The sequence below is a fragment of the Pan paniscus genome, chromosome 9 (genome assembly GCF_029289425.2).
Source record: "Pan paniscus chromosome 9, NHGRI_mPanPan1-v2.0_pri, whole genome shotgun sequence".
NCBI classification, from domain to species: Eukaryota; Metazoa; Chordata; class Mammalia; order Primates; family Hominidae; genus Pan; species Pan paniscus.
In genome coordinates this window covers 134,881,516-134,907,918 of record NC_073258.2, presented here as the reverse complement: position 1 = coordinate 134,907,918, position 26,403 = coordinate 134,881,516, and the positions used below count along the sequence as shown (strand labels likewise).

General features: G+C 45.5%; 1 protein-coding gene across 3 annotated transcripts in view; it reads left to right on the top strand.

The window, feature by feature from the left end:
- Nucleotides 1–26,403, top strand: part of NCAPD3 (non-SMC condensin II complex subunit D3) — a 71,432-nt gene that overhangs the window by 42,265 nt on the left and 2,764 nt on the right. For all 3 annotated transcript variants that reach the window (XM_034934089.3, XM_008973261.4, XM_055095124.2), the window contains 13 exons: nucleotides 1,738–1,845; nucleotides 3,982–4,096; nucleotides 4,177–4,284; nucleotides 5,467–5,705; nucleotides 6,538–6,617; nucleotides 13,856–13,993; nucleotides 14,308–14,441; nucleotides 14,715–14,914; nucleotides 19,774–19,884; nucleotides 21,592–21,774; nucleotides 23,173–23,339; nucleotides 23,601–23,740; nucleotides 24,573–24,650. In XM_034934089.3, coding sequence (XP_034789980.3) covers nucleotides 1,738–1,845; nucleotides 3,982–4,096; nucleotides 4,177–4,284; nucleotides 5,467–5,705; nucleotides 6,538–6,617; nucleotides 13,856–13,993; nucleotides 14,308–14,441; nucleotides 14,715–14,914; nucleotides 19,774–19,884; nucleotides 21,592–21,774; nucleotides 23,173–23,339; nucleotides 23,601–23,740; nucleotides 24,573–24,650 — 1,801 coding nt within the window. The remainder of the gene's footprint in view (nucleotides 1–1,737; nucleotides 1,846–3,981; nucleotides 4,097–4,176; nucleotides 4,285–5,466; nucleotides 5,706–6,537; nucleotides 6,618–13,855; nucleotides 13,994–14,307; nucleotides 14,442–14,714; nucleotides 14,915–19,773; nucleotides 19,885–21,591; nucleotides 21,775–23,172; nucleotides 23,340–23,600; nucleotides 23,741–24,572; nucleotides 24,651–26,403) is intronic.

Here is a 26,403-nt window from a genome sequence, read left to right as displayed (position 1 = left end):
AACCTCACTTGGTGGTTGACAGAGGAGCAAGGCCCTGAGATTGTCTGGAATGTTAGGATATTTTCAATCCATGTGACCCGCTTGTTTCCCCTAAACACGCTTCTCCTTTTCTTTTCTCTGTAAGTGAATATCATTTATTTTACTGAGAGCAACAGATTACCCAAAGATATAGCTCAGCAGCAGTATATATGAAAGGACTGTGGTCTTTGGGCATTTTTGTTATCTGTTTTGTGACTGTCATTAAAAAATTGATGAGATCTTGTATCAGTAGAAATAGTGTCTAGAACAAGAGCAGTGATCCTGTGTGCTGGCTGATAGTTCAGTATCAGTGACAAATTTACAGAGAAGTGTTGATGAAATTGAATATAACTAGAGGAGAGCAGTTAAATAAGGGCATCACAAAGCAAGTTATGTAAGGAACTGCAGAAGGGCCTGGAGTCTTTAGCATGGAGAAGGGAAGGGTTGGGGACGGTAGGCTGCCTAGCTAAATTCAAATTTATGAAGGACTTTCAGATAAAAGAATTGTATTTATTTGGTATTCCCAGACAACCTATCTGGACCAATGAATGGAAATTATAGATTTTGGTGAACTGCAGAGAAAACTTACTGAGGTCTGCCCAAAATGGTGGGCTTGCCCCAGAGTATGTCCCCTGTTATTGGAGGTATTCAGGAGAAGCTGGACAAGGACTTGGAACAGGCTGCCATGTGGAGAGAATGCCAGGATTGGGTGGCCTTGTCAGCTTTCCCAGATTCTGTGATACCGAAACTTACTAGTCCTAGTACCCAGGTTCTGGCCTCATTGGGATCAAGCATAAGAATTGCAGAAACTCTTTGGGCCAACGTTGTGGTCCAGGTTGTGCAATCTATTAAAATTTTAAATGCAATAGTTCTTTTAGAAGCAATAGTTTCCAGATACATTAGGGCAAGTCAGACAAAAAACATTGCTCATAGTGGTGGCTTGCCAGGCACTGGGTGATGGTTAACACAGGTCCCTTCCTAAGGCACTACAGAGGAGTGGGGGAGGTGCATGCACATCAGCAGATAATTTCAACATAATGTCATCATTCCTAAAATAAAAGTCGGCATCGGGTAACATGGAAGCAAGGGGGTGGAGGCCCTTAGCTCAACCTAGGTGTTTTGGAATGGTTTCCTACAGAAAATGAGGTCCAAGAATTCTAGAATGTGGTTGGGAGCTCTCTCTCTTCCTTGGCATAGAGGAACAGTCCAATGTGCACTAGAAGTCACCCCTTGAAGTTATTGTAATCAGTGAGAGACACGGAACACTTGTCCCTAATGCATAAATTTCAGAAGAGTAGCAACTCTATTTTATGTCTTTAAAAAATGTTTATCACAGTAGTTAATTCATCATCTGTATATGGCAGCAAAACTACAGCTTATTTCTGTATTTTTGGAGGAGCACTACTATTATAGATCTCTTACAAATTACTACATGGGGTCATTGTAAATATTTGGCCTTTTGCTCTTATAGGGCAAATGTAAAAAGAAAGATGATATATACACCGTTCTTTATAAATTCCACTTAGCCAGTACTCATGGCTAGATTGCTTAAATGCATGTCATTGTGGTTTTGGACAAATTGTGGGAAAGAGGAAAGCTAGGAAGCACCCCTACAGCCTATCCATTTGAAGATCATAGTTTCTTCTGAGAACATGGTGTTTCATGGGTAGTCTGGGAGATGTGCGGGGCCCTTCAGAGATGACTTTTGACTTGCCGTAGGAATTGCTGACGCAGGTGTGTGGGGATGTACTCTCCACCTGCGAGCACCGCCTCTCCAACATCGTTCTCAAGGAGAATGGAACAGGGAATATGGACGAAGACCTGTTGGTAAGCGACTGCTTTTCCTAACCATTCTTTTCGCTTCCATTTTATCTGTGAGGTTCTATTAAAGATGACTTTGTAATGTACGCTTTAAATGCTTTTAACAAAAGAGCTGTCTTAGCCTAGAGCTTACTTTCTCTTTTTAGAAGATATTTTTAAATTGATAACCTATTCATTTTTTTCTTATATACTTGTTATCGGTGGGGAAACTCAATGGTATACGCTTCATCTAGTTCAGCCTTATGAGAAGCCTGATTTCAGTAGGGAAAACACAGTATGTGTTGTAAGGTTGGTATAGTCAAGCTTAGAAATATAAGGTAAGAAATAATAATGTGAGTATAGTGTTTTGGGTTTGCGTGTTTGCTTTTTTAAAAATTTAACGTGTCTTCTGAGCTGTTTGAACATCAGACAGTAGAACTGGGGAACAGTGCTGAGCAATTGCCAAGTAATGACTGAAATAAAATGAGAGATTTGACAATTCAGAACACAGATGACCTTGGAGCCCCAAGATTGTTTTCCGTGGCACCCCTGCTTTAGAAACTGTAAACGGTGCAAGAAATTCCCGTGAGCCAGGACGGGACAGTGGGCTGATTTCAGTGGCTGACTGGGGATAAGATGTATGGCAGTAATTCTGGTTCCAACATCTGACTCTGTCCAGTAAAGGAAATAATGAGCTGCTTTTTGATGCCATTCAGCACAGGTCATTATTTAACCAAAACGGGCCATTTTTCTCATATGTTTAAATTAGTGGAGCACGTCTTTTCTGTGTTCAGTTTCTGCTTGTTGGCCTAGCTCTCCTAACGCCCAGTGATCACCGGCCAAGCTTAGATTTGTTCAAAGAGAAGACCGTTGAGCCTGAGGCACTACTGTGCACGTGATCAGGAATACAGAGCCTCACTATGGGAACCTGGGTGCTTTAGGTAAGAGCACCAGGGAGTGTAGCACAGGCTTGGCCCAGGGCTTCTAGAGGGTCTTGCTCTTCTCATTTCTGCCCACATTAAGAAAGATGCTTACTATGGTCAGTGAGTCTTGTCCCCACCCCTCCTCCCCCAGGTTTTTTTCAACTGTTAACCATGTCATCAAAATCTACTCTTCAGTCAAAATATATATGGAGAGGTTTTGCCCTATATACATAGTTTCATTCTTGCTTCTTTAAATAGAACTTATTTTTTTAATGAAGAGATACAGTATTTCAAGATTCTTTTAAACTCATATACTTTGTTATTGGCTTTCTTACCCTAGAATAAGCTTTTATTTGACATTTTACTATTCAGCATCATCCCTTCATTTGGGGTGTAAATAAAAAAAGAACAATATTACTTAGTTGTTAAACTGAATGTTATGAAGAAACACAGCGTGGCAGCTGTGAGTAGGTTTTGGATGGGGTCTACATAGAAAAATAATCTGGAGGGCAACTTGAAAATGTGTTTCAAAATGTGAAATAGCTTTATATACTCTTTACCTTGGATTTTACTTCTGAGGAAAGAGAGCAGTATCTAAGGATACACAGGTGTTCACCAGAGCTAATCGAAACATTAGCAAAGGGAAACAGCATCAGTGTTCATTGATACTGGAATAGTGCAGTAAGTTATGACGACAGTCCTAGTTTTGAAATGGCATATACTTATGTAGTCATTAAACATATGTGTCATACATATTGACATGAAACGATGCCTAATATTCAAAGTAATCATTGCAGACTTCAAAATACTATACTTGGTAAGTGTATAAGAAAAGTAAACATAAAGCCACGTGACTATAGAAATACTTTGAAAAAGTTTTACACAAAAACAATAATGATGTCTCTGGGTGGTAGGGTTATAGGTAGATGTATCCCAGTTTACCCAAGATAACCCTAGCGTACACCTATTTTCACAAAATAATTATTAATAGCACCCCCTTTTACTTGCAGATGTGTCTAGATTTAGATGATAAAATTATATGCTTGCCCTAAGTTTGGATGAGTTTCATTACATAGTGACTAAGTTTTTACAATAGCCATGTATTTTTATGAAACGAAAACTTGTAACCTTGTTTTAAATTTGGGGGATAAAGGAAATACTCCATTGACATGTCCTTAATCTAGCTAGAGTTCACTTTTCTTTTGCCTTATTTTTACTGTAAAACCAATTATCTTTGTAGGTGAAGTACATTTTTACCTTAGGGGATATAGCCCAACTGTGTCCAGCCAGGGTGGAGAAGCGCATCTTCCTTCTGATTCAGTCCGTCCTGGCTTCGTCTGCTGATGCTGACCACTGTAAGGCATTTGAAATCATACTCTGTAGCACGCATGCCGTTTCAAGGTTCTGTCGGTAACTTTCTCTCCCTTCCTTGCAGTACCATCATCTCAAGGCAGCAGTGAGGCCCCAGCGTCTCAGCCACCCCCCCAGGTCAGAGGTTCTGTCATGCCCTCTGTGATTAGAGCACATGCCATCATTACCTTAGGTAAGAAAAACGTGGGAGAATGGGGCTTGACATCGTTCTGTGTGTAGCTGTTGTCTTAAGTAAGCCCAGCCATGGGACTGTGTCAGGGGCTGCGGAGCCTGTCTGTGTCTGCTCTCAGCCATGTGGTTCCTAGAGGTGGCTCAGATCTGAGTGCTGAGCTCTGCATAACTGCGTGCTGGTCATGAGAGCCCTCAGGCTGATAACTCCTCAAGACTCAGGTACTCTCTAGAGGGTCTAGAGGGAGCTTTTGTTTTTCAGTAGGGTTATGTTAATTTATTACAATTATACCTGTTTCTGTAATTTTTTTTCAATACCTTCACTTGACTTTAATATTCCTGTAATTTTTTAATATTCATAATGCAGCCCCACAAAGTCTGTTCTGTGCCGGGCACTGCACTGAGTTTTGGAAATGAAGAAATAAATTTTCCATAAAAGGAAATGGTTTATTTAGTACTTTCCAGAATTGGCTAGATGACTATTTACATATTTCTCCATGAACTCAAATTATTTTTAATCTTGAAAACATTGACCTCTGTGCTGGAAATAGTATTTTGTTTTTTTGTTTTTTTTGTTTTTTCCTTTAGTGTGAGTGTATATTTCATGCTACCTAAGTTATTAATTTTTTTGTAATATTAGTTATTTTTCAAATACCTAAGAATTGCAAAACATTTCCCAGGCACAAAAGAAACATACAAACAAAACTCAGCAGCCTTTTCAACTATGAACAAGAAAGAAAGAAAGAAAGAAAGAAAGAAAGGGGACATGCATTCTTTCCTATTTACCCAGCTCAGATTTCAAATTCAGCATGGGTATTTAGCATCTGTAGAGGATATGTATAATCAGGAGTAAAATGTTTCATCTCTCAGGCTTTGCTGATCATTTTCCAGGTAAGTGGATAACTGCGAAATTCAAATGTTGACTTTAAAAGGAAGATGATTTTATTAGTGTAAAGGAACATCCCATAGTATATAACTCCTAGGGAGTTTATTTCTCCTTAGGTATTTTTATTCGAATATTCAAGATGGGTCTGTCTGCCTTTAGTTTTTTGTTGTTTGTGATTGTGGGCATGATGTTTTAACTTTGATGAAATAGAAGCCATTAGCAAGATGTATCTGGAGAAAATTTAGGAATGGAATTAGGATTTAGAATACAGTTGAGACATCTTCCTGTCTTCTGTGCCAGGTAAGCTGTGCTTACAGCACGAGGATCTGGCAAAGAAGAGCATCCCAGCCCTGGTGCGAGAGCTCGAGGTGTGTGAGGACGTGGCTGTCCGCAACAACGTCATCATTGTGATGTGCGATCTCTGCATTCGCTACACCATCATGGTGGACAAGTATATTCCCAACATCTCCATGTGTCTGAAGGATTCCGACCCATTCATCCGGAAGCAGACACTCATCTTGCTTACCAATCTCTTGCAGGTGCGTAGGGGGGTTCAACCTGTCCTTTCCCCTTCACCATTGCTTCTGGTTTAAGGGAATATTTGAGTAGCATAGGAAATGTGCTTGCTTTGTAGTAGAATCCAAAAATAGTTGTCTCATCTCTGGTCTGGAGTTTTACTCTTCTGATGTTCAGCACAACCTTCTAAACGGCGTTACTTGTGAACGTTCATTTTGGGACTTTGTTCAGACATCCTGTCAAGCAGTGAGAAGTTTCATTTTGAAAATAAGTACCATGTAGAGAAAAGCACGTTCAGTAGACAAGTAGTTCTAGTTTGAATTCTGTTATTCTTTTTTAACTTGGACAAGTCCACATTTCTGAGAGCTAACTTGTCCCTTCGTCAAATGGGGATCATGGTGTTCGCGCTGGGCTCTGCAACTCCAGTGGGACGTTTCCGTGTGCGGAAGAACCTAGTGAACTATAGAGCTCTGCAGAGCTTTAGATATTTTTATACACACTGAGAGCCCATGTTTGGCCTATAATGGGGAGAACACCTTTCACTTAGGTTGTATGTCTGTCCTGGTATGTTCTGTATGCTCATCTTTTCATGTATTACGAACCGTATTATAAATAGAGGGTGGCACCATCCCTCTAATGCCATGTGCTTTGAGTCATTTTTCTCCTGTGGTAGAAGGGTGATGTTGTTCTGCACATACACTCCTCGGCACTACATTCCGACGGTTTGGAAGCATGTGCCTGTGCACTCAGCCAGTGTGCCGGGGACAGACCGCGTGGTGGGTGGGGTGTGGCTGCGAACAGTGAGGCTTGCCCATGATGACGCACTCTGAAACATGCCGGCTTCTCTCTGCACAGGAGGAATTTGTGAAATGGAAGGGCTCCCTGTTCTTCCGATTTGTCAGCACTCTGATCGATTCACACCCAGACATTGCCAGGTAAATCTTTTCCTCACGTCAGACGACTCAACAGTTTACCTCATTTCTGATGTATGCTGGATTTCTTTTTTTTTCAGATTGGTTTAGAGTTAAGTAGGATTTAGTGAGCTTTCGGTAGGTGCCAGGAAAATTAGCAGATTTTTAAGATGCTAAGCAATATAAAAAACCTTTGTTTTGCACACAAGTTTAAAAGAAAATGGTTAGATTCATCATTGAATAATCTCAGCATTGACTGCACTTGCTGACAGTGTTTGCTGTTCCTGAAGGAGCTTGAAGAACATTATATGCTTGCTGTATTACACTGTATAGAGTAGCAGCCACTAGAAACTCACTGTTAATTTCTAGGCAAAAAAAAAAAAAAAAGTTAATTTTGATAAAGAGCTGAGACTTTAATTGCAGAAATTTTAAGGAGGAAACTAGGAATTAAGATGAAATTGCACAATGTGGAATCAAATGTACAGATGACAAGACTCCTTGGAAATGGGCATTTCTTCAGACTTCTATGGCGTGGGGGAGTGACTTTGGCAATTATTAATTTCTATCCTTGCATCTTTTTTTTTAAAGATTTTTTTCAAGGGGTTGAGAAATGATCTGATAGAATTTGCTACCCTAGAGTTTGTTGTAACAGTAATTCTTTTTCAAGCAAGTCTGCAGTTGGAAAGTAGAATGCTGAATGCCATAGCAAAAGCCCCACAGTGGGGAAGAGGTCTTTACAGAGCTCATTAACTATAAATGGCTGCTAACAGTGGGTCCCTCTGGATCTAAATATAGCCACCAATAATTTACCCTGAGTTCCGTGGAAGTTTCTGCTCAGTTTTCTTTAGGTGTAATTTTCCAAGGAGGGGGAACATTTCACATAACAAACCAGTAAAACTAACATTCTACTTACTGCTTTCTAGAGCCAGAGGCAAAAAGCTAAGGCTGTCACCTTTTTTTAGATAGCTTCACACACCCTTTTACCTTCACAACGTGTCCACTATACCGACTCTCAGGGCTTTCTACGCAGTACGTGGCCCAGGAGAAGGTGTAATCAGACAGGCTGGGAATGCTTTCAGATGATGCACCTGGGAGGTAAAATCGGTTACTTAACCTGCATTTCCTCATTTTTCCCCGCTGTTGTTAGCCCCTATACGTGTATGTGAAAAAGAGCAATGATCAATGAGTAAACTGTATGTGGGATTTGTACATATGGGTGTTCAGATCATCAATCAAATGAAGAGCATAGAGATGCTTTACTGTGTAGTAAGATTACCGGGGCCTCTTCTAGCATTTTGACACGTCCCCCTTAATCTATCCCTTTTATGTCCGCATCCTGGGTTTGTTGAAACCATGGTTCAAATGTAGACCATGATTTTCAGCTTTGAAAAGCTGATGACTACATTTGCTAACTGTAATTTAAGTTAGTCTGTTCTCTGGAAATTTTCCTTTTCTTTTTATTTGATGTGTAATAATTATACATATTTATGGGACAGAGAGTGATGTTTTAATACATGTATAGAGCATGCAATGATCAAATCGGGATAAATAGCAGAACCATCACCTCAAACATTTATCATTTCTTTGTGTCAGGAACTTTCAAAATCCTCTCCCTAGCTTTTTGAAAATAGACAGTAAATTATTGTTATTATATTCAACCTACAGTGCTGTTGAGCATTTTACTATACTCCTCCTGTAATTTTATATTTGTTAACCAGCCTTTCCATACCCTTCCCAGCCCCTAATAACCACAATTCTTCTCTCTGCTTCTGTGACCCTACCTTTTTTTAACTCTTACATATGAGTGAGAATGTGTGGTGTGTGTATATATATATATCTTTCTGTGCCTGACTTTTGATTTTTAGGCCAAAGGCTACGCCTATCTGCTATGTTAGATACTGTTTTTTTTTGTTTGCTTTTTTTTTTTTTTTTTTTTGAGACAGGGTCTCATTCTGTTGCTCAGGCTGAAGTACAGTGGTACAGTCATGGCTCCCTGCAGCCTCGACCTCCTGGGCTCAAGTGATCCTCCCACCTCGGCCTCCCAGATAACTCGGACTACAGGTGCATGCCACCATACTCGGCTAGTTTTTGTACTTTTTTGTAGAGACACGTTTTTGCCAGGCTGGTCTCAAACTCCTGGGCTCAAGCAATCTACCCACCTCGGCCTTCCAAAGTGTGGGAATTACAGGCTTGAGTCACCGCATCAGGCAATACGTTTTTTCGTGTGTTTCTGCTAATGCAGATCTTAGGAAGAGACTATGGTGACAGAACCTATTGAATTTTTTATGACTTTTTTTTTCTTAGAGGTTCTGGGTTTTGTTTTTGTTTTGTTTGTTTGTTTTCTTTTTTTTTTTTTGAGATGGAGTCTTGTTCTGTCACCCAGGCTGGAGTGCAATGGCATGATCTCGGCTCACTGCAACCTCTGTCTCCCTGGTTCAAGTGATTCTCCTGCCTCAGCCTCCCGAGTAGCTGGGATTACAGACGTGCGCCACCGCACCTGGCTAATTTGAGGTTCTGGGTCTTTACTAGTGAGCCCAGCCTGTAGTCCCCCTCCACCCTAGCCCACACAAAGCAGACAGTGAGTTGGGGTCTCTGTGTGGGGTGGGAAAAGGTACCAGTGGCTCTCTTCAAGATGTGTGCACCAGCTGGACTTCAGATAGAGTCTAGACAATCTGAATGGAGGGCAGCCCCTGCATCAGGGTCTGCCCTCCATCCAGGTCAAATGAGGAGCCCTGTGCAGGCAGAGGCTAGGCCAGGTGGTAGTGGGGCCAGGGGCTGCAGCATGGTGGGGCCGCCCCAGTGCTGCTATCCTCCAGCAGCTCAGTAGCTGGGGTGCTGCGGATGATGAGGAGTTTCTGTCCGGGTGGGCCAGGGGCAGGTAGCACGGACAGCTCTGGGGGAAGGCTTTCTACCTCTTGCACACGGAACCAGGTCTGCTCCCCATCAGCCCCACTCAGCAGCACATGCTCTGCAAGCCTTCATCCATCTGTGGTATCTCAAAGAGGACATCCTGGACCACACCTGTGCTGGCCCCACCATCCCCCACCTCCCTGGGATCTGGGGCTTTGAGCACCTCCTCAGCAGCCCCCTACTGAACAGCTATGAGGTTGGGGGCCTCAGTAGTCACAGCTCCTCCACGGAGAGCTGTTGGCCACAGGCTGCATCTGGACGATGGTCACTTCTGAGGCTGGCCACAGGGGCTAGAGCTGGACCCCACTCATTCCTGCAGCCCCGCCTCCCCATCACCCACATTCTGTAGAATGAGGCTCTGCCCTCCCCTGCAGGTCCTTGCACTGCCTGCCCGCTCTGTGTGACTTTTTTTTTTTTTTTTTTTTGAGACAGGGTCTTGCTCTGTTGCCCAGGCTGGAGTGCAATGGAGCAATCAGGGCTCAATCAAGTTCATGTGACCCTCCCACCTCATCCTCCCAAATGGTTAGCTAATGTTTTATTTTTTGTAGCATTAGGTTCTCACGATGCTGCTCCTGAGCTCAAGCAATCTTCTCACCTCAGCCTCCCAAAGTGCTGGGATTGGGCGTGAGCCACCACCCCGGCCTGTATGACATTTTTAATCGCTGGTATAAACCCCAAATTTGGAGGCTACAGAATTCTATGATCTGTCTTCCTGTCTGCCCGATAGGTGGTGGCCTTGTAATCACAGGGCAACAGCCAAGTACTAAGCAGATTATTGTAGTTTAACTGGGCACTGCGGGCACTGCCACAGGAGTGCAGAGAGGCAGGGCCAGAAACTCAAGGCAGGACAGCGCCTCAAATAATGGACCATTGAGATAGAAAAGGGGGCAACAACAAGGATGGCCTGGTTTGGGAGAAAAGGAAGCAAGCACGCGACTATCTGGAGGGCTTAGTGAAGCCGTGGAATAATTGGAATGGGGTGAGGGAGTCAGGAGCCGGACCACTGGAAGGATCAGCAGGGTAGTCATCAGTTGATCTCTAGTGTGGCAACAGGGTCCACGACGTGGCTGCACTGGTGACAGTGGGTCCAGATGGGATGGTCACTGGAAGCAATGAAGTCAGGAAAGCAGAAAGTTAGGGCATTCAGTAGCTCATCTGCATGGGGAGTCCTGCGGGGATTTGGAATGGAGAGCAAAACTGGGAACCAGGTAGCAGAGAGCGCAAGAGGCAGATGGTGGGAGCACCACGGGGAGGTGGAGGTGGAGGTGGAGGCGTCTTAACAGCAGCCAGCCCACACTCTCCGCACTTCACTGGACCCACTTCCAGCTGTCTTCCAGTGTCAGAGCACTTTTGGCAACACACTATCTGGTCCACACGCTATGTGTAGGTTTCCTGAGGGGCATGAGTTTGGTTCTGTTATTCCGCATCCCTAGAAAAGGAACATGAAACCAAGCAGACATGCCGTGAACATTCGGTGGGTGAAGGCAGGAAGGCACTGGGGGTCCGGGAAATGTGCTCCTCATCCTCTGACTGAGGGATGAAGCAGCCTCCCCTTGGGAGGGCTGAGAGAGAACTGGTGTGTCTGGAGGACAGCCGGCCCACATTTATGAAGGGGAAGCATAGGGAGTGCCCTGAGAGTTGGCTGTGGAGGGTAGGGCCTGATTCACCATGGAACCTGGAGTGCAGAGTACATGGAGGAAGGAAGCAGCAATGCAGGGATGACCAGGGTCTAGACAGACCATCACAGGCGCTTGGATTTGGGGTGGTGGCCAGGGAGAACTAGGGTGTAGGAAATACTGCTTCAAGCCTCAGGTAGAATTCTGGTATAAATGGGTCTGAGCCCCGGTCCTAACCTGAGATAGATGTGTTGTAGGCCAGGTCAGGAACATGAGTTCAGCATGAACTCATGAGTCTGCCTTTATTGAGCAGACACCCTGTTTCAGAATGGCATTCAGCTCATGAAGAAATCTGAAGTCAGATTTTTATGTTTCTTACTAAAGCTGAAAACAGAAGTGGACACATGGCTCTTACCTTGTGGCCTTTTGGGCTGTTTGAATATCCTGGATTTCGATTCTTAGTAAGAGAGTAATAACTTCTTTTTACAAGGCTGTAATAAGGTAATCACTCAGATTTAGCTGGTCTTCCCTTTGTGTTCCATATAATTCGTGCAGCTCGTGCTGTGTGAAATCCGTAGACTGCATCCCTGAGTTGGTGGTGTGGGTATGTGTGTTCCTAGTGGTTGTCCTGAGGGCTGGGGAGAGGATGCTGACTGAGCTCCCAGCTTACTAAGATTTCTTGAGAATCCTGGAGGTTTCCTAATCCACATACCTAGAGAGTGCTGCCTCTTGTCACTCTAAAGGAATGTTCTAGGAAGCATTACTTGGAATGTTAATTTCTCCTAACTTTTCAGCAGACAAACAAGAAACAAAATAGTCCCTCTTCTCCAATTAGGAAGCTTGCAGGATTTGTGCATCTTAATCTAATCAAGGCTGAAACTTGCCCTCTTAATAAAGTCCCAGTGAATACAGCAGCCAAGATGAGTTGTGGATATCACACATTGGCTGTGGCTTCCAGTTTCTCTTGCTAGAAAGCTCTGTGACTACATTTTCAGCCCTGAGCGTGTGAATCCTGGCATGGTTTTATGTTGCTATGGAATTTATTTGTATAGATGGTTCAGCGAGTTTTTCACTAGGGCTTAAACTCCGCAGTATCTTGCCTGTTGGTCACCTCCACCCATGTGTATTCTTGACCTAAACTGAGTCGATTGGCATTGACATCAAGTCCAAACTCAGAGGGAACCCTCTTCTTGTGGAAGATTTGCTGATTCTATCTGGCTTTACATTTTTGTATATGTGACTTCATTTCTGAGGAGGAAGTTCACATAATGTGGAAACTGCCATGCCATAGTAGATTAACTATAATAAAATACCACAGAAGATAAATCCTTGTTTGTTTAGTGGTTTTTTTCATTCTTGTCACAGATGGTTTACCAAAGTAACCCTTGTTTAGAAATAACTTCATCTGATGCTGTGACCTTTGCCTTTCAAACATGGGTCATTAAACAACATAATTTGTACAAAGTAACTGACTACTCTTAGATCAGACAGGTGCTTCTGGTTGTCCTTAAGTGAATTTTGTCTCAAGGAATTCTCGTTATTGAATAGAGTTTTATTTATTTTGTTTTCATATTTCTAGGTCAAGCTGCTCCCGTATTTCCTAGGTGAATAGTCAAGGTGTAATTATCTACAGTGGAATTTTTATCTGGGCTTACTTCCATCATGATTTCTCATCTACCTTCTCTGATTTTTAATTGATATGTGTGCTGTGAACACAAACTGATTTGAATTTTGGCATAAGGAGCACCACTGGGGAAAGGAGAAGTCAGTCTCCTACACAGTCCCAACTCCCTCCAGAGCCAGTGTCTGCTGTTTGGACAGTCTTTGACACTGCTCCTCTCCCAAGGAGAGCTGACTGGTGCTCCTGTGTGGGTGGAAATTGCATTTGAGCTCTGAAATTAAATTAAAACACTGGTCTTGACAGTGTGAATGTATCAGTGAGTCCTGCACCATGTTAGTTTGACCCCTGAGCAAAAATCAGTGCTTTGGCACTCTGTCACCTACTATCGTGATGAACAGAAACTCTGTGGTGGCCTGTAGTCAAACAGTTTGCCTGTTTACATCTGGCATTGAAAATCTTCATTTTGGTAGGGTCCTGGTGGCATCTGTGTCCCATGTGCAGCATTGCACAGATGTGTTGAGGGCATGGGTGGAAGGAGAGTGCCCAGGGCTTGCTGGTGATTCCAAAGCGCATTGAGTCAGTTGCTTTGCAGAGGGAACTTGTCCTCCTGATCCAAACTGTGAAGCTCTCGTCATTAATCCTTATTCTTGAAAAAAGTTCCAGTTACTAAAATTGGTTTTTGTTCATAATTGTGGGCGACAAACTTGAAGTTGGGAGGTGAAGGCCAGATATCCCTTTTCTGGTGACTGTTGTCATTGCATCAGTCTTATAAGACCACTGGCCTCTGATTGCAGAAGCAGCTTTGGGGTTCAGTTGGTCGATTACTTTCCCCACTTGAACTGCAGCTGGATGACAACACCTTGTGTCAATTTTGAAAGGAAACCTAGTGGAAAAAATATACTTACCTTGGATTAGAAAGGAAGCTGTGGAGCAAGGACAGACCAAATAGCTGAATTTCTGTCTTCTTTGGATCCGAGGGAACTGTTTATTGGGATAGATTTTGAATCTCTACGCTTATGTACAGCTCTCTTCTGCTCAGCAGAGTTCTTGGTGTATTCAGAGACTGTTGGTACATAGCAAATGGGTCTCCCTCTTTGTTTCTCTCACCTTTGCAGCTTCGGGGAGTTTTGCCTGGCTCACCTGTTACTGAAGAGGAACCCTGTCATGTTCTTCCAACACTTCATTGAATGTATTTTTCACTTTAATAACTATGAGAAGCATGAGAAGTATAACAAGTTCCCCCAGTCAGAGAGGTCAGTGAAGCAGCTAAGTCTGGTCTCCTTGTATCTGGGTAAGAGCTGGGGGAATCAGGGGAGGTTAGGCTCTTTGCATGTAGTGGTTGGACACAGACCCTGCCCCAGGTCTTTACTGTGGCTTGGCAGGATGGCGTAAGAAAATACAGTCGTGAGAATCGCTTCCTAAGGGCAGCGCCTGTGATGAGCACTGGGATCTCTGTAGTGCACTTGAGTCTTTGGCATGCAGCTTTTAGGATGCAGTCAAAGTGCAGTGTTAAATCCCTTACACCCGTGCCCATGTGATGCAGTGAACTTGTCCCATTCTGCCACAGAGAGAAGCGGCTGTTTTCATTGAAGGGAAAGTCAAACAAAGAGAGACGAATGAAAATCTACAAATTTCTTCTAGAGCACTTCACAGATGAACAGCGATTCAACATGACTTCCAAAATCTGCCTTAGTATTTTGGGTAAGCCCAGTGTGTGTGGGAGAAAATGTGTGTGTTTGCAAATGAAATGCTGTGTTGATAATGGCCCAGCAGGCCTCTAGTAAGGGAGACCCTGGCACTGCAGGAAGACCCCTGTCATCTTGTCCTTCTCTGGCATCAGCTGTGCCCCAGACAAAACACCCTTGCAGACCCCCTGACAGCCTCAGATGGCCCCCCAGTTGTGGGAATTACACCTCCTCTCTGGGCCAGAGCATTTCTCAGAAGCTCACGTTTTTCTCTCTCTCTTTCTCTCAGCGTGCTTTGCTGATGGCATCCTACCCCTGGACCTGGATGCCAGTGAGTTACTCTCAGACACGTTTGAGGTCCTCAGCTCAAAGGAGATCAAGCTTTTGGCAATGAGATCTAAACCAGACAAGGACCTCCTTATGGAAGAAGATGACATGGCCTTGGCAAATGTAGTCATGCAGGAAGCTCAGAAGAAGCTCATCTCACAAGTGAGTGTGTTGCTCCCCTAAGATCATCTTCTCACAAGTGAGTGTGCTGCTCCCCCAAGCTCATCTCACAAGTGTGTGCTGCTCCCCTAAGCTCATCTCGCGAGTGTGCACCTCCCCCAAGCTCATCTCACAAGTGAGTGTGCGCCTCCCCCAAGCTCATCTCACAAGTGAGTATGCTGCTCTCCCTAAGCTCATCTCGAGTGTGCGCCTCCCCCAAGCTCATCTCACTAGTGAGTGTGCCCCTCCCCCAAGCTCATCTCACAAGTGAGTGTGCTGCTCCCCCAAGCTCATCTCACTAGTGAGTGTGCGCCTCCCCCAAGCTCCTCACTAGTGAGTGTGCAGCTCCCCTAAGCTCATCTCACGAGTGTGCGCCTCCCCCAAGCTCATCTCACAAGTGAGTGTGGGCCTCCCCTAAGCTCATGTCACGAGTGTGCGCCTCCCCCAAGCTCATCTCACAAGTGAGTGTGCAGCTCCCCTAAGCTCATCTCACGAGTGTGCGCCTCCCCCAAGCTCATCTCACAAGTGAGTGTGGGCCTCCCCTAAGCTCATCTCACGAGTGTGCGCCTCCCCCAAGCTCATCTCACAAGTGAGTGTGCCGCTCCCCTAAGCTCATCTCACGAGTGTGCGCCTCCCCCAAGCTCATCTCACTAGTGAGTGTGCCCCTCCCCCAAGCTCATCTCACAAGTGAGTGTGCTGCTCCCCCAAGCTCATCTCACTAGTGTGCCCCTCCCCCAAGCTCATCTCACTAGTGTGCAGCTCCCCTAAGCTCATCTCACGAGTGTGCGCCTCCCCCAAGCTCATCTCACAAGTGTGTGCCTCCCCTAAGCTCATCTCATGAGTGTGCGCCTCCCCCAAGCTCATCTCACAAGTGAGTGTGCAGCTCCCCCAAGCTCATCTCACGAGTGTGCACCTCCCCCAAGCTCATCTCACAAGTGAGTGTGCAGCTCCCCTAAGCTCATCTCACAAGTGAGTGTGCAGCTCCCCTAAGCTCATCTCACGAGTGTGCGCCTCCCCCAAGCTCATCTCACAAGTGAGTGTGCAGCTCCCCTAAGCTCATCTCACGAGTGTGCGCCTCCCCCAAGCTCATCTCACAAGTGAGTGTGCAGGTCCCCTAAGCTCATCTCACGAGTGTGCGCCTCCCCCAAGCTCATCTCACTAGTGTGTGCCCCTCCCCCAAGCTCATCTCACAAGTGAGTGTGCTGCTCGCCTAAGCTCATCTCACAAGTGAGTGTGCTGCTCCCCTAAGCTCATCTCACAAGTGTGCCACTCGCCCAAGCTCATCTCATGAGTGTGCCACTCCCCTAAGCTCATCTCACAAGTGAGTGTTGCTTCTTTCCCTAAGCTCATCTCAGAAGTGTGCCCCTTCCCCGAAGCTTATCTCACGAGTGCGCACTTCCCCCCAAGCTCATGAGTGTGCCCCTCCACTTAAGCTCATGTCACAAGTGAGTGTGCAGCTTCCCTAAGTTCATCTCACAAGCGAGTGTGCAGCTCCCCCTCAGCTTATCTCACAAGTGAGCGTGCTGCTCCCCTAAGCTCATCTTACAAGTGTGCCACTCCCCCAAGCTCATCTCACAAGTGTGCAGCTCCTCCTCAGCTCATCTCACAAGTGAGTGTGCTGCTCCCCTAAGCTCATCTCACAAATGAGTGTGCAGCTCCCGCAAGCTCATTTCACAAGGGAGTGTGCTGCTCCCCTTCAGCTATTCTCACAAGTGTGTGCAGCTCCTCTAAGCTCATCTCACAAGTGGGTGTGCAGCTCCCCCTAAGCTCGTGTCACAAGTGAGCATGCCACTCCCCTAAGCTTATGTCACAAGTGAGTGTGCCCCTCCCCCTAAGCTCATCTCACAAGTGAGTGTGCAGCTCCCCCTAAGCTCATGTCACAAGTGAGTATGTAGCTCCCTCAAGCTCATGTCACACAGTGTTCAGCTCCCCTAAGGTCATTTCATGAGTGTGAAGTTCCCCTAAGTTCATTTCACAAGTGAGTGTGCACCTCCCCCTAAGCTCATGTCACAAGTGAGTGTGAAGCTCCCTAAACTCATGTCGCAAGTGAGTGTACAGCTCCCCTAAGCTTATTTTACAAGTGAGTGTGCAGCTCCCCCTAAGCTCATGTCACAAGTGATTATGCAGCTCCCTCAAGCTCATGTCACAAGTGAGTGTGCAGCTCCCCTAAGCTCATGTCACAAGTGAGTGTGCAGCTCCCCTAAGCTCATTTCACAAGTGAGTGTCCCACTCTTCTCACCATCTACTGGCTTCCCTGTTCTCCCTGGAATCCTGGTGCCATGCTCTGGTGCTGACTTCTTTCTTACTGATGGCTTTAACTCTTGCCAGATGGTGACAATTCTCAAACCTGTTTCTTGCTCCAGCATTTCTCATGAGCCTGAGCTCAGGTCCCCCTGCTGCCAGGACGTGCTCCAGGTGTCTCTGACTTACTCTGTCAAAACTCACTCAGTCATCTCTTCTTTCTGCTCTTCATCTCCTTTTTCTCCCATAGTTTATGGTGCTCTTGCAGACTGGAGTCTGGTGTGTCAGGCTGAGGCTTTTGTTGGCAGGAAGTGTAGAATTTGGATCTGAATGACTGGGGTAGAGCTTGGCTGCTGCAGGCCTCTGCAGGCCTGTGTTTTCCTCCTAGCCTAGATTGCCAATGTGTATTTCCCACCTGGCCCCTGAAGGCTTTTGACTCCAAGGATATAGACTCTGATCATATCTTGCCACAAGATCCTGCCTGTTTTCTCTTACCAATCTATCTCTCTAGTTCTGACCTTATTTAAGCTTATCCCATTTCCATGGTTTCCTTACCACCCTTTCTGTTTCTGGTTTCTTTCTGTCACAGGCCATGTACCACCTTGCTGCCAGAGCAGTCTTTCTTTTTCTTTTTCTTTTTTTTTTTTGAGACAGAGTCTCACTGCGTCGCCCAGGCTGGAGTGCAGTGGTGCGATCTCAGCTCACTGCAAGCTCCCCTCCCAGGTTCACGCCATTCTTCTGCCTCAGCCTCCCGAGTAGCTGGGACTACAGGCCCCTGCCACTGTGCCTGGCTATTTTTTTTTTTTTTTTTGAGACACAATCTCACACTGTTGCCCAGGCTGGAGTGCAGTGGTACGATCTCTGTTCAGTGCAAGCTCTGCCCCCCTGGGTTCATGCCATTCTCCTGCCTCAGCCTCCCTAGTAGCTGGGACTACAGGCACCAGCCACCACGGCCAGCTAGTTTTTTTGTATTTTTAGTAGAGATGGGGTTTCACAGTGTTTGCCAGGATGGTCTCAATCTCTTGATCTCGTGATCTGCCCGCCTCGGCCTTCCAAAGTGCTGGGATTACAGGCATGAGCCACCACACCCAGCCCAGCAGTCTTTCTTAAGTACAAATTTGATCATTTTATTATATCTGAAACAGACTAAAGGCAGGTTGACTGTGAGGGGTGGCAGGAAGCTTTTGGGTGATAGATGGTGAGTGGTCTGTAGTGCTGGTTATTCCATATAGACTTTTGTCAAAGCTCATGGAACTGTTTGTTTAAAATGGGTAAATTATTACATATGTTATACTTCACTAGTGAGATCTTTAAAAACTATGCTGGCGGCTTCCTATCATCTTCTGAATAAACCCTGATTCTTCTTTTTCAAGGTAAACAAGAACTTCTGGTGTGCCTTCCACCTTTCCCATACCTCCCTCCATCCTCACCTCTAACCTCTCCACTTCACATTGCCATCTGCACCTCAGCTGCGAGCTGCCCCCTGCTCGTGTGCTCTTGCCTCTGGGTCTAAAGTCTGCAGCGCCCTCACCCACCCATCCTCCCTTCTCCACACATCCTCAGGATCATCCCTCAGATGGCCATGCACTCCTTAGGCATCCCATCTCCATACCTAAATTCCCTAACACCCTGCCACTTAACACCTCTTCCCTTGAGACACACACTGTCTAGAAGCAGCTGGAGGGCAGGGATGCTTAGCTTCATTTTGCATCCTCAGAGGGTTAGCTCTTTGCCTGGACAGAGAAGGTGCTTGATAATACTTGTCAAGTGAATGCATGGAAGCCACTTCTTAAGACTATTCCTGAACATAACATCTGCTCACATCTGGGTTTATTAAATTGCTTATTTCTCTACTTGTTGTCCTCCTGTTTCAGGAACTCTGATAAGACTATTTAGAAATGAGTGGTTTACAAGGAAGAAACCTACACTAGTGACTTTAAATGAGAAGGAAAAGAGTACTTTCAGCTTCAGGAGGATAAATCTTGCATATGTGGGCTACTATAGTGCTTTTTTTTTAATTTAAAGAGATTCACTGGAGAATATTTGTGGTTAGTGATCATTCAAGGTAAAGTGTGAAGACTTGGTCAAATCAGGTGCTATATATATAAATTCATAGTATTTTGTAGATGTGTACACAGAGAGAGAGACGGAGCTGGCTGTCTTCATGCTTAGCCATTTTTAGACCATTGTCCCTTCACCAGCAGGAATACGAAGTGTCCCTCTGGGTAGCCAGAATGAGCTGACTTCTGTTCCAAGGGGAGGGTGTTGAATTGAGGACTGAAGGTGGAGCAAGAGCCAAGGTCCCTCAGGGTCTTCTGTGGAGATTTGGGGCTTTTGTCAAAAGCTACTCAACATGTTTCTAATTCTTTTTCCCCATTTAGAATATATGAGTAGTATTTGTCCCCACCCTATCTTACAAAGCCTTCAGAGTGTTTTGAGGTAATGCTTACAAAGTCTCCCAGAGAAAAGCAGAGGTCCTCTACATCCAGTATCATAATGAAAAGCAAAAATAAACTTACATAGTGTGGTAGGGTGGCTCTACTTAAAGAACTAGATCAAGGAGAGGCCTTTGTCTTTCAGAAGTTCATACATCTAAAACATGTCTTTGTTTGTGTTACCAGGTTCAGAAGAGGAATTTCATAGAAAATATTATTCCAATTATCATCTCCCTGAAGACTGTGCTGGAGAAAAATAAGATCCCAGCTTTGCGGGAACTCATGCACTATCTCAGGGTAAGGGTGGAGCCTGTGCTTTTGTGGTTGTTGTCCTACCAGTTCATTACTTAGGATCTTCTGCCAGTTATGACGGTGCAGGCAATCCGTGAATGATTAGAACCCCAAATTCTGCAAACCCAACATTACCTTGGTAACTGCTGTGGAGCTAGGGGTTGGCTGTGGGTTCCACCAAAGCCGCTCTTTCCCTTGGATGTGCAGCCAGGGCCGTGAAGAGCCGGCCCACTGTGCCAAGCAAGTCTTCCCTTAATGGAGTTCAAGTCCATCTGGAAAACTTTCCCAGCTGGTGTCAAGAACACAGTCATCTTCGTTCATGCTGCTTGGGGGTAAGGTGAAAGTGAGTCTTCGGGTTTGATTTCAGGGTGCATATCTGTTGCACTGACTCAGATTCACAAGGTCAGGAAATAACTGCCCTGCAGGAGCTGCCTTGGGAGCTGCCATCACCGGGCTGAATTCTTTGTCAAGCAAGGGGACCATGAGGAGCTCAGTCGGAGCAAACCCAGGATGTGTTGACTTGCAGGGCAGACCTAAGTGGGGCCTCAGACCTTTCTTGCAAAATCTTTTACTAAGAAATAAATGCAACATAGTTTTTCTTTAATTCAGCAGTTATAGCTCTGTTCACATTATGTGTTTTTCTTCCTCAAAAAAATGCTACAATTTTTTTTCCAATAAAGGCCTCAACAAAAATTACATTGAATATAAATTTTCAAATAGCTTTTTATACTAGGAAGCCAAGGTAGGAAAGATAGTCTCATTGTATGATAAAAATAAAAACTTCCAAATATTCTTGTATTTATTGCCTGACTTTAGACCCTAGAAAGGAAAAAAAAAAAAAAAACAGAGCTTTGATCCTACATAGACTACTTAAACACTTAAGAAAAATAAGCCTTCCTCCTGCTTGTGAGCGCACACACAGAGGATGGCCACACGCTGCTTGTTGTCAGTAGCTTGAGGGAGTCTCTTCATTGGCCTGTGGAACCCACTCCTAGTGGCAGCTGGAAAAGTGCATGGATTCCTTCTCTTTGTTGAGACTTCCCTCCCAGTTGGAACTGCAGTGTCTTTTTCTCCCTATTACTGTTAGGTGGAATGATTCTTTCTCTTAGCAAAGTGGTCTTGCCCCTGGCACCCCTCTTTAAGACCTAAGAATGTTTTTCCCTAGGTATGAGAAAAGGTTTTCTGTAAAATCTTCAGAAGAAGACACAAAGATGGGATTTGAGCCTTAGTTGGAATCCCCTGAGAGCCAATGGGGAGGCTAATGTAGACAGATGAGCAGCTTTTAGATCCATGCATCCTGGGACTTGCTCCAGAGGCTGTGTCTGAGCATGTCTTTCTCCCATTGGGAACCTGGGAGAGATTGCCCATTAACTGCCAGATAGCCAGGATGCTTCCTAAGAGAGAGAACTGTTAGTTACTCACATATTTTTCTGCTTGTGTGGCCAGTGGTGTTTGCTCCAAATATACCATTGTACCTGTTAGTTACTGGAATGGAAATCATCTGCTTTCAGTAATGTCAGTCCTATTGTTCCTATGATTTATCAAGCAACATGACTTGGGGGGCTTTTTTCTTTCTTAACTTTTATTTTGCGTTCAGGGGTACATGTGCAGGATGTGCAGGTTTGTTACACAGGCGAAGGTGTGTCGTGGGGGTTTAGGGCTTTACGTTTTTATTCAAGAAAACATGAAAGGATGCTCCTGGCTCTGTTTCAGGAGGTGATGCAGGATTACCGAGATGAGCTCAAGGACTTCTTTGCAGTTGACAAACAGCTGGCGTCAGAGCTTGAGTATGACATGAAGAAGTACCAGGAACAGCTGGTCCAGGAGCAGGAGCTAGCAAAACATGCAGATGTGGCCGGGACGGCTGGAGGTGCTGAGGTGGCACCTGTGGCACAGGTAGGTGTGGGGCCCACTGCACTGTGACCAGACAGTCCAGTCTGCTGTCTGCTACCAGTCTGTCGTTTGTCTGGCACCTCTCAAGATCTCCGTCATCAGAGGTTAGTCAGCCCGAAGGCCTCGAGAGTGCTGCTTGTTGGCCACTCCCTCGTGCCTTTCTGTCTGTGATGGATTTACTGTGCTCCAGACCTCCCTTCCATGAGGACGTGGTGCAGGAAGCGAGCTGGCAGCAGCAGTAGCTGGTGACTATAGATCCTAGGTCTGCCAGGGTGCGTCAGTGTGTCCGCATCTTCCCCCAGCACTCCCTCTTTAGAGCAGACCGGCACACGGCCATTTCCAGGAGTAGCTGTCGCTCACCGTCCTGAGGAATGCAGGCAGATCTCTTGTAGGAAAGACCAGTGAGCACAACGTAGCATACTCCTTTTTCTCTTCTGTCATGCCACAGCATCTACAAGTGGCAGCTTCCTCATAGTATTCTGTTTCTGAAAAGGAAACTTAACTTACCCAGGGTTGATATGGCTTCAAAGTGCATTACTTACGGACTTGCTCATAGTACGTGAAGATTCTGTTCCAATAAAGTGTTAAAATGGAGAAAGGGAATGGCTTGTCCACTGTTGGTAGGGATGGAAAGTAGAACAGCCACTATGGAGAACAGTATAGAGGTTCCAGAAAACTAAAAGTAGAGGTACCATATGAGCCAGCAGCCTCGCTGCTGACCGTATAGTCAAAAGAAAGGAAATCAGGATGTCGAAGACATACCTGCCCTCCCATGTTTATTGCAGCACTGTTCACAATAGCAAAATTTGGAAACAAATGTCCATCAGTGGATGAATGGTAAAGAAAATGGGGTGCATATATACCGTGGAGTACTTTTCATCTATAAAAAGTGAAATCTTGTCATCTGTTGCAACATGGATGAACTTGGAAGACATTATATTAAGTGAAATAAGCCAAACACAGAAAGACAAAGATTGTATGTTCTCATTCATATATGTGAGCCGAAAAGGTTGATCTCACGGAGTTAGAGAGTGGATTTTTGGTGATTACCAGAGGCTGGGAAGGGGTGGGAGAAGGGGGATGAAGAGAAGTTGGTTAATGGGTACCAAAATACAGTTAGATAGAAGAAATAAGTTCTAGTATTCAGTACAGTGGAGATATTACAGTTTAACAATTTACTGTATATTTCAAAGTACATAGAAGAATTGGAATGTTCCCAACACAAAGAAAAGATACTCACGTTTGAGGTGATGGAGATGCCAATTACCGTGATTTGATCATTACGTTGTCCACATGTATCAGAATCTCATATGGACCCCCAACCATGTACAACTATCATATATCCGTTTTTGAAAACTTAAAAAGTATTAGAATGTACATACTCTTTATCTTCTCTACCAGGTTGCCCTGTGTTTAGAAACAGTGCCAGTTCCTGCTGGCCAAGAAAACCCCGCCATGTCACCTGCCGTGAGCCAGCCCTGCACACCCAGGGCAAGTGCTGGCCATGTAGCAGTATCATCTCCTACACCTGAAACAGGGCCATTGCAGAGGTTGCTGCCCAAAGCCAGGTAAAGAGCCCCTGGAGGCCACATCAGGGCTGGTTCTCTGTGGCGATGTTCTCAGAGGCGTCCCTGCCATTCCCAAGCGTGGGCAGGAAAGTCATTGTCATTGTCTGGCCTGCCACCCTGCTCCACACTGTGCCCTGGGAGGTTTGAATGAGGGTGGTGAGGGATGCGCCAGTGAGGAGGCACGCGGGGACACAGTGCAGCACTGTCACCTCTGCAGTGGTCTGCAGTGAGAAAGGCAGCGGCTGTGGCTCTTCTCCACAGGCCCATGTCCCTGAGCACCATTGCAATCCTGAATTCTGTCAAGAAAGCCGTGGAGTCAAAGAGCAGGCATCGGAGTCGGAGCTTAGGAGTGCTGCCTTTCACTTTAAATTCTGGAAGCCCAGAAAAAACATGCAGTCAGGGTAAGCCTTACGTTTGGTGCCAGGCACAGTAGAGCATTTACAGATGAAAACACAGAACAAGCTACTTCTTATTCCTTTCAAAGCGGTGTGTTTTCTTATCTTTAAAACAAATAACGTTAATTGGGCTTTTAGGATCATGGGTAGTAAAACAATGCATATTTATTCTAGGAGATTTGGAAAATAGAGTGAAATATGAAACTCACCCATAGCAGTGAGGCATTCCTTCCTCCAGCTATTCTGTTCCTCTTACACGCACGTGTTTTGTTTTGTTTATGGAATTGTGATCTGTGCGTGCATTGTTTTATGACCTGTTTCCCTGCATTCTTAAGTCAGATGTAGTAGATGTAGTAGACAGCTTCCATTAACTTTTCTTTCCAACCTTTGCTTTCAGTGGCTTTATAGCTTTGTGGCTGTGGAAATAACTGATTTATTACTATCCTGTTCTTTGAAATGTTGATTTTCAATTTTTCCATATAAATACTGTCACAGTAAACATCCTTGTACATATAGCCTTGTATGTATGTAATCCTTGGGATTAATTCCCAGCAGTCAAAGGCCATGGATATTTAAAAACTTTGGATAGTGTCAAACTGTCCTGTATCACTCATGCCAAGTTAGACTCTTTTATTTTTTTGAATCCTAATGAGAATGGACATTTTTTCTCATGTTTATCATTTATTTGTATTTCTTCCTGAATTGCCTCTTTATAAGAAAATTGTAAACACTAGTGATTTTGACTTTACGTCTTGCAGATATGTTTTCTCATGTGGTTGTTTTGCTCTTCGTTATTGTTTGGGGGTATTTCTGGACAGCAGCACCTTTTCTGTTCTAGTGTCTTCATACAGTTTGGAGCAAGAGTCGAATGGCGAGATTGAGCACGTGACCAAGCGGGCCATCAGCACCCCCGAGAGTGAGTAACTGATCGGAACACGTGGGCTTCTCCTCAGTCTCTCGTGCATTCGTGATGTGTTTGCTACAGTCGTAGTAAAACTCCTTCCGGTGCAGGATAGTTCTGATGGTCAGAACCATGAGTGCATTGCTGAGGTGGAGTATTTCACAGTGACCACGGTCGCTTGATCCATGAGCACTGACCGAGTATGTTGTTCCAGTGTCGTTACATTCAGTCAGTCAAACACCACAGTGGCCCGCGGGGCAGACAATGCCGTTGAGGCACAGGTAGGTCGGGTGACTGACCCAGTGGTGCCTTCTGGAGGCGGCCCTCCGTGTCTCTGGGCTGTCCGGGTGCACTGGGCGCTGCTGGGTGGGCCTGCTCCCAGGGCGGGCAGACGTCAGCACCAGCAGGTACCATGCACGCTCTGCAACTGCCAAGACCAGAGACCCGGGGACCCCTGCTCGGAGCCTGTGTCTCATTCCCCTCCATGTTTTTTCCTACTGTTTGTGCTTTTCCTTTGATTTCAAAACAGAGGTGAGTGAGGAGAGTCGAGTATTCTTTTCCTATTATCTTGTTTGATAGCTTCATATTGTCTCAAACCTCATAAAAACCATTATTTTGAGAAAACCCTTACAGGAAGAAGAAATGCTTCCTGTCCCAAATCTGTGGAGTAGTGGCTAGGCCCTGCCGCCGTGTCCCTGTGTGCCCCTCGCTCTGCGCCCGGCTGTGCAGTGCCCTCAGCAAGCTGCATCCAGCCCTGCTCGTCCCTGGCCATTCCGCTCCTCACTGTTTCCACAGACCACAGTGCCTGGAACCTGGGAGGTGTCAGAGATCTCCTCCCGGAGACTTCTGGGAGGGCAGAGCTGGGCGCTGAGCCCAGGCCTTCTGGTCCCAACTCTTATGCCCTTCTCCAGCCTGTCTCCTAGTCCTGACTGCAGGGGAAGATGAGAGCGTGCTAAGGTGCTCTTCCTGGTAACAGAGCAGCAAGGTGTCCTGCCGTTCGTTTAGTCACTGCTTCAGTCAGCTCACGTGTGTGGAGCACCTGCTGTATTCTAGCTACTTGCTTGTTTGGTTCTGTCACACTGATGCTGTGATCTCTTAGAATAGTTAACAGGTTAGAGGTAATTTTCATCCAAGTCCCCCTTTGAAGGGAGTTTATCCCACCCCCACCCTCAGACGACAACCGAATCATGACGGCATTTGTCATTAAAGGCAGTGGGTAATTTGGGATCCTGCGTCGTGGACAGGTGCGATGTTCTGTGTGTTAGAGCTTGCTGTGTGTTCGATGTTCCTGGCTCAGGAGTGCCAAGAGCTTCTATTTTGGCAGTGAGGTGCCATATGCTGAAGAAACGGGGAGAATGCATCTCATTTTCGTTGTGCTCATCCTGAGTCCCTGATGTCAGTGTTGGGTTGTTTCCTAGCAGCTCGTGTTTCTCCACAGGGCAGCCTGGCGTGGAGGGTTCATGCCGCCCTCATCTGCCTGTGTGGAGCCACGCTTTGTGCTGGAAATCAGGCGCCCGGTGTCATTGAGTTGGTAGAGTACTTGTTCTTGCTCCAGGCTCTTGGACATCCTGTTGATGCAGTCTCTGTCCGTCTCTCTTTATACTGAACCAGGAAGAAATGCCTGGAGGTCTCCTATTAGCTCTCCTTCCTGGGAGAACTGTTAGATAGTTTAAAAGCACTCAGTTCTGTTTTCTCTGTGGTTTATACGTCCAGATTCTTTTGGCAACTTTTAGTTTAGGTGGGGGTGACTGTCAGGAAGTGTCTCAGC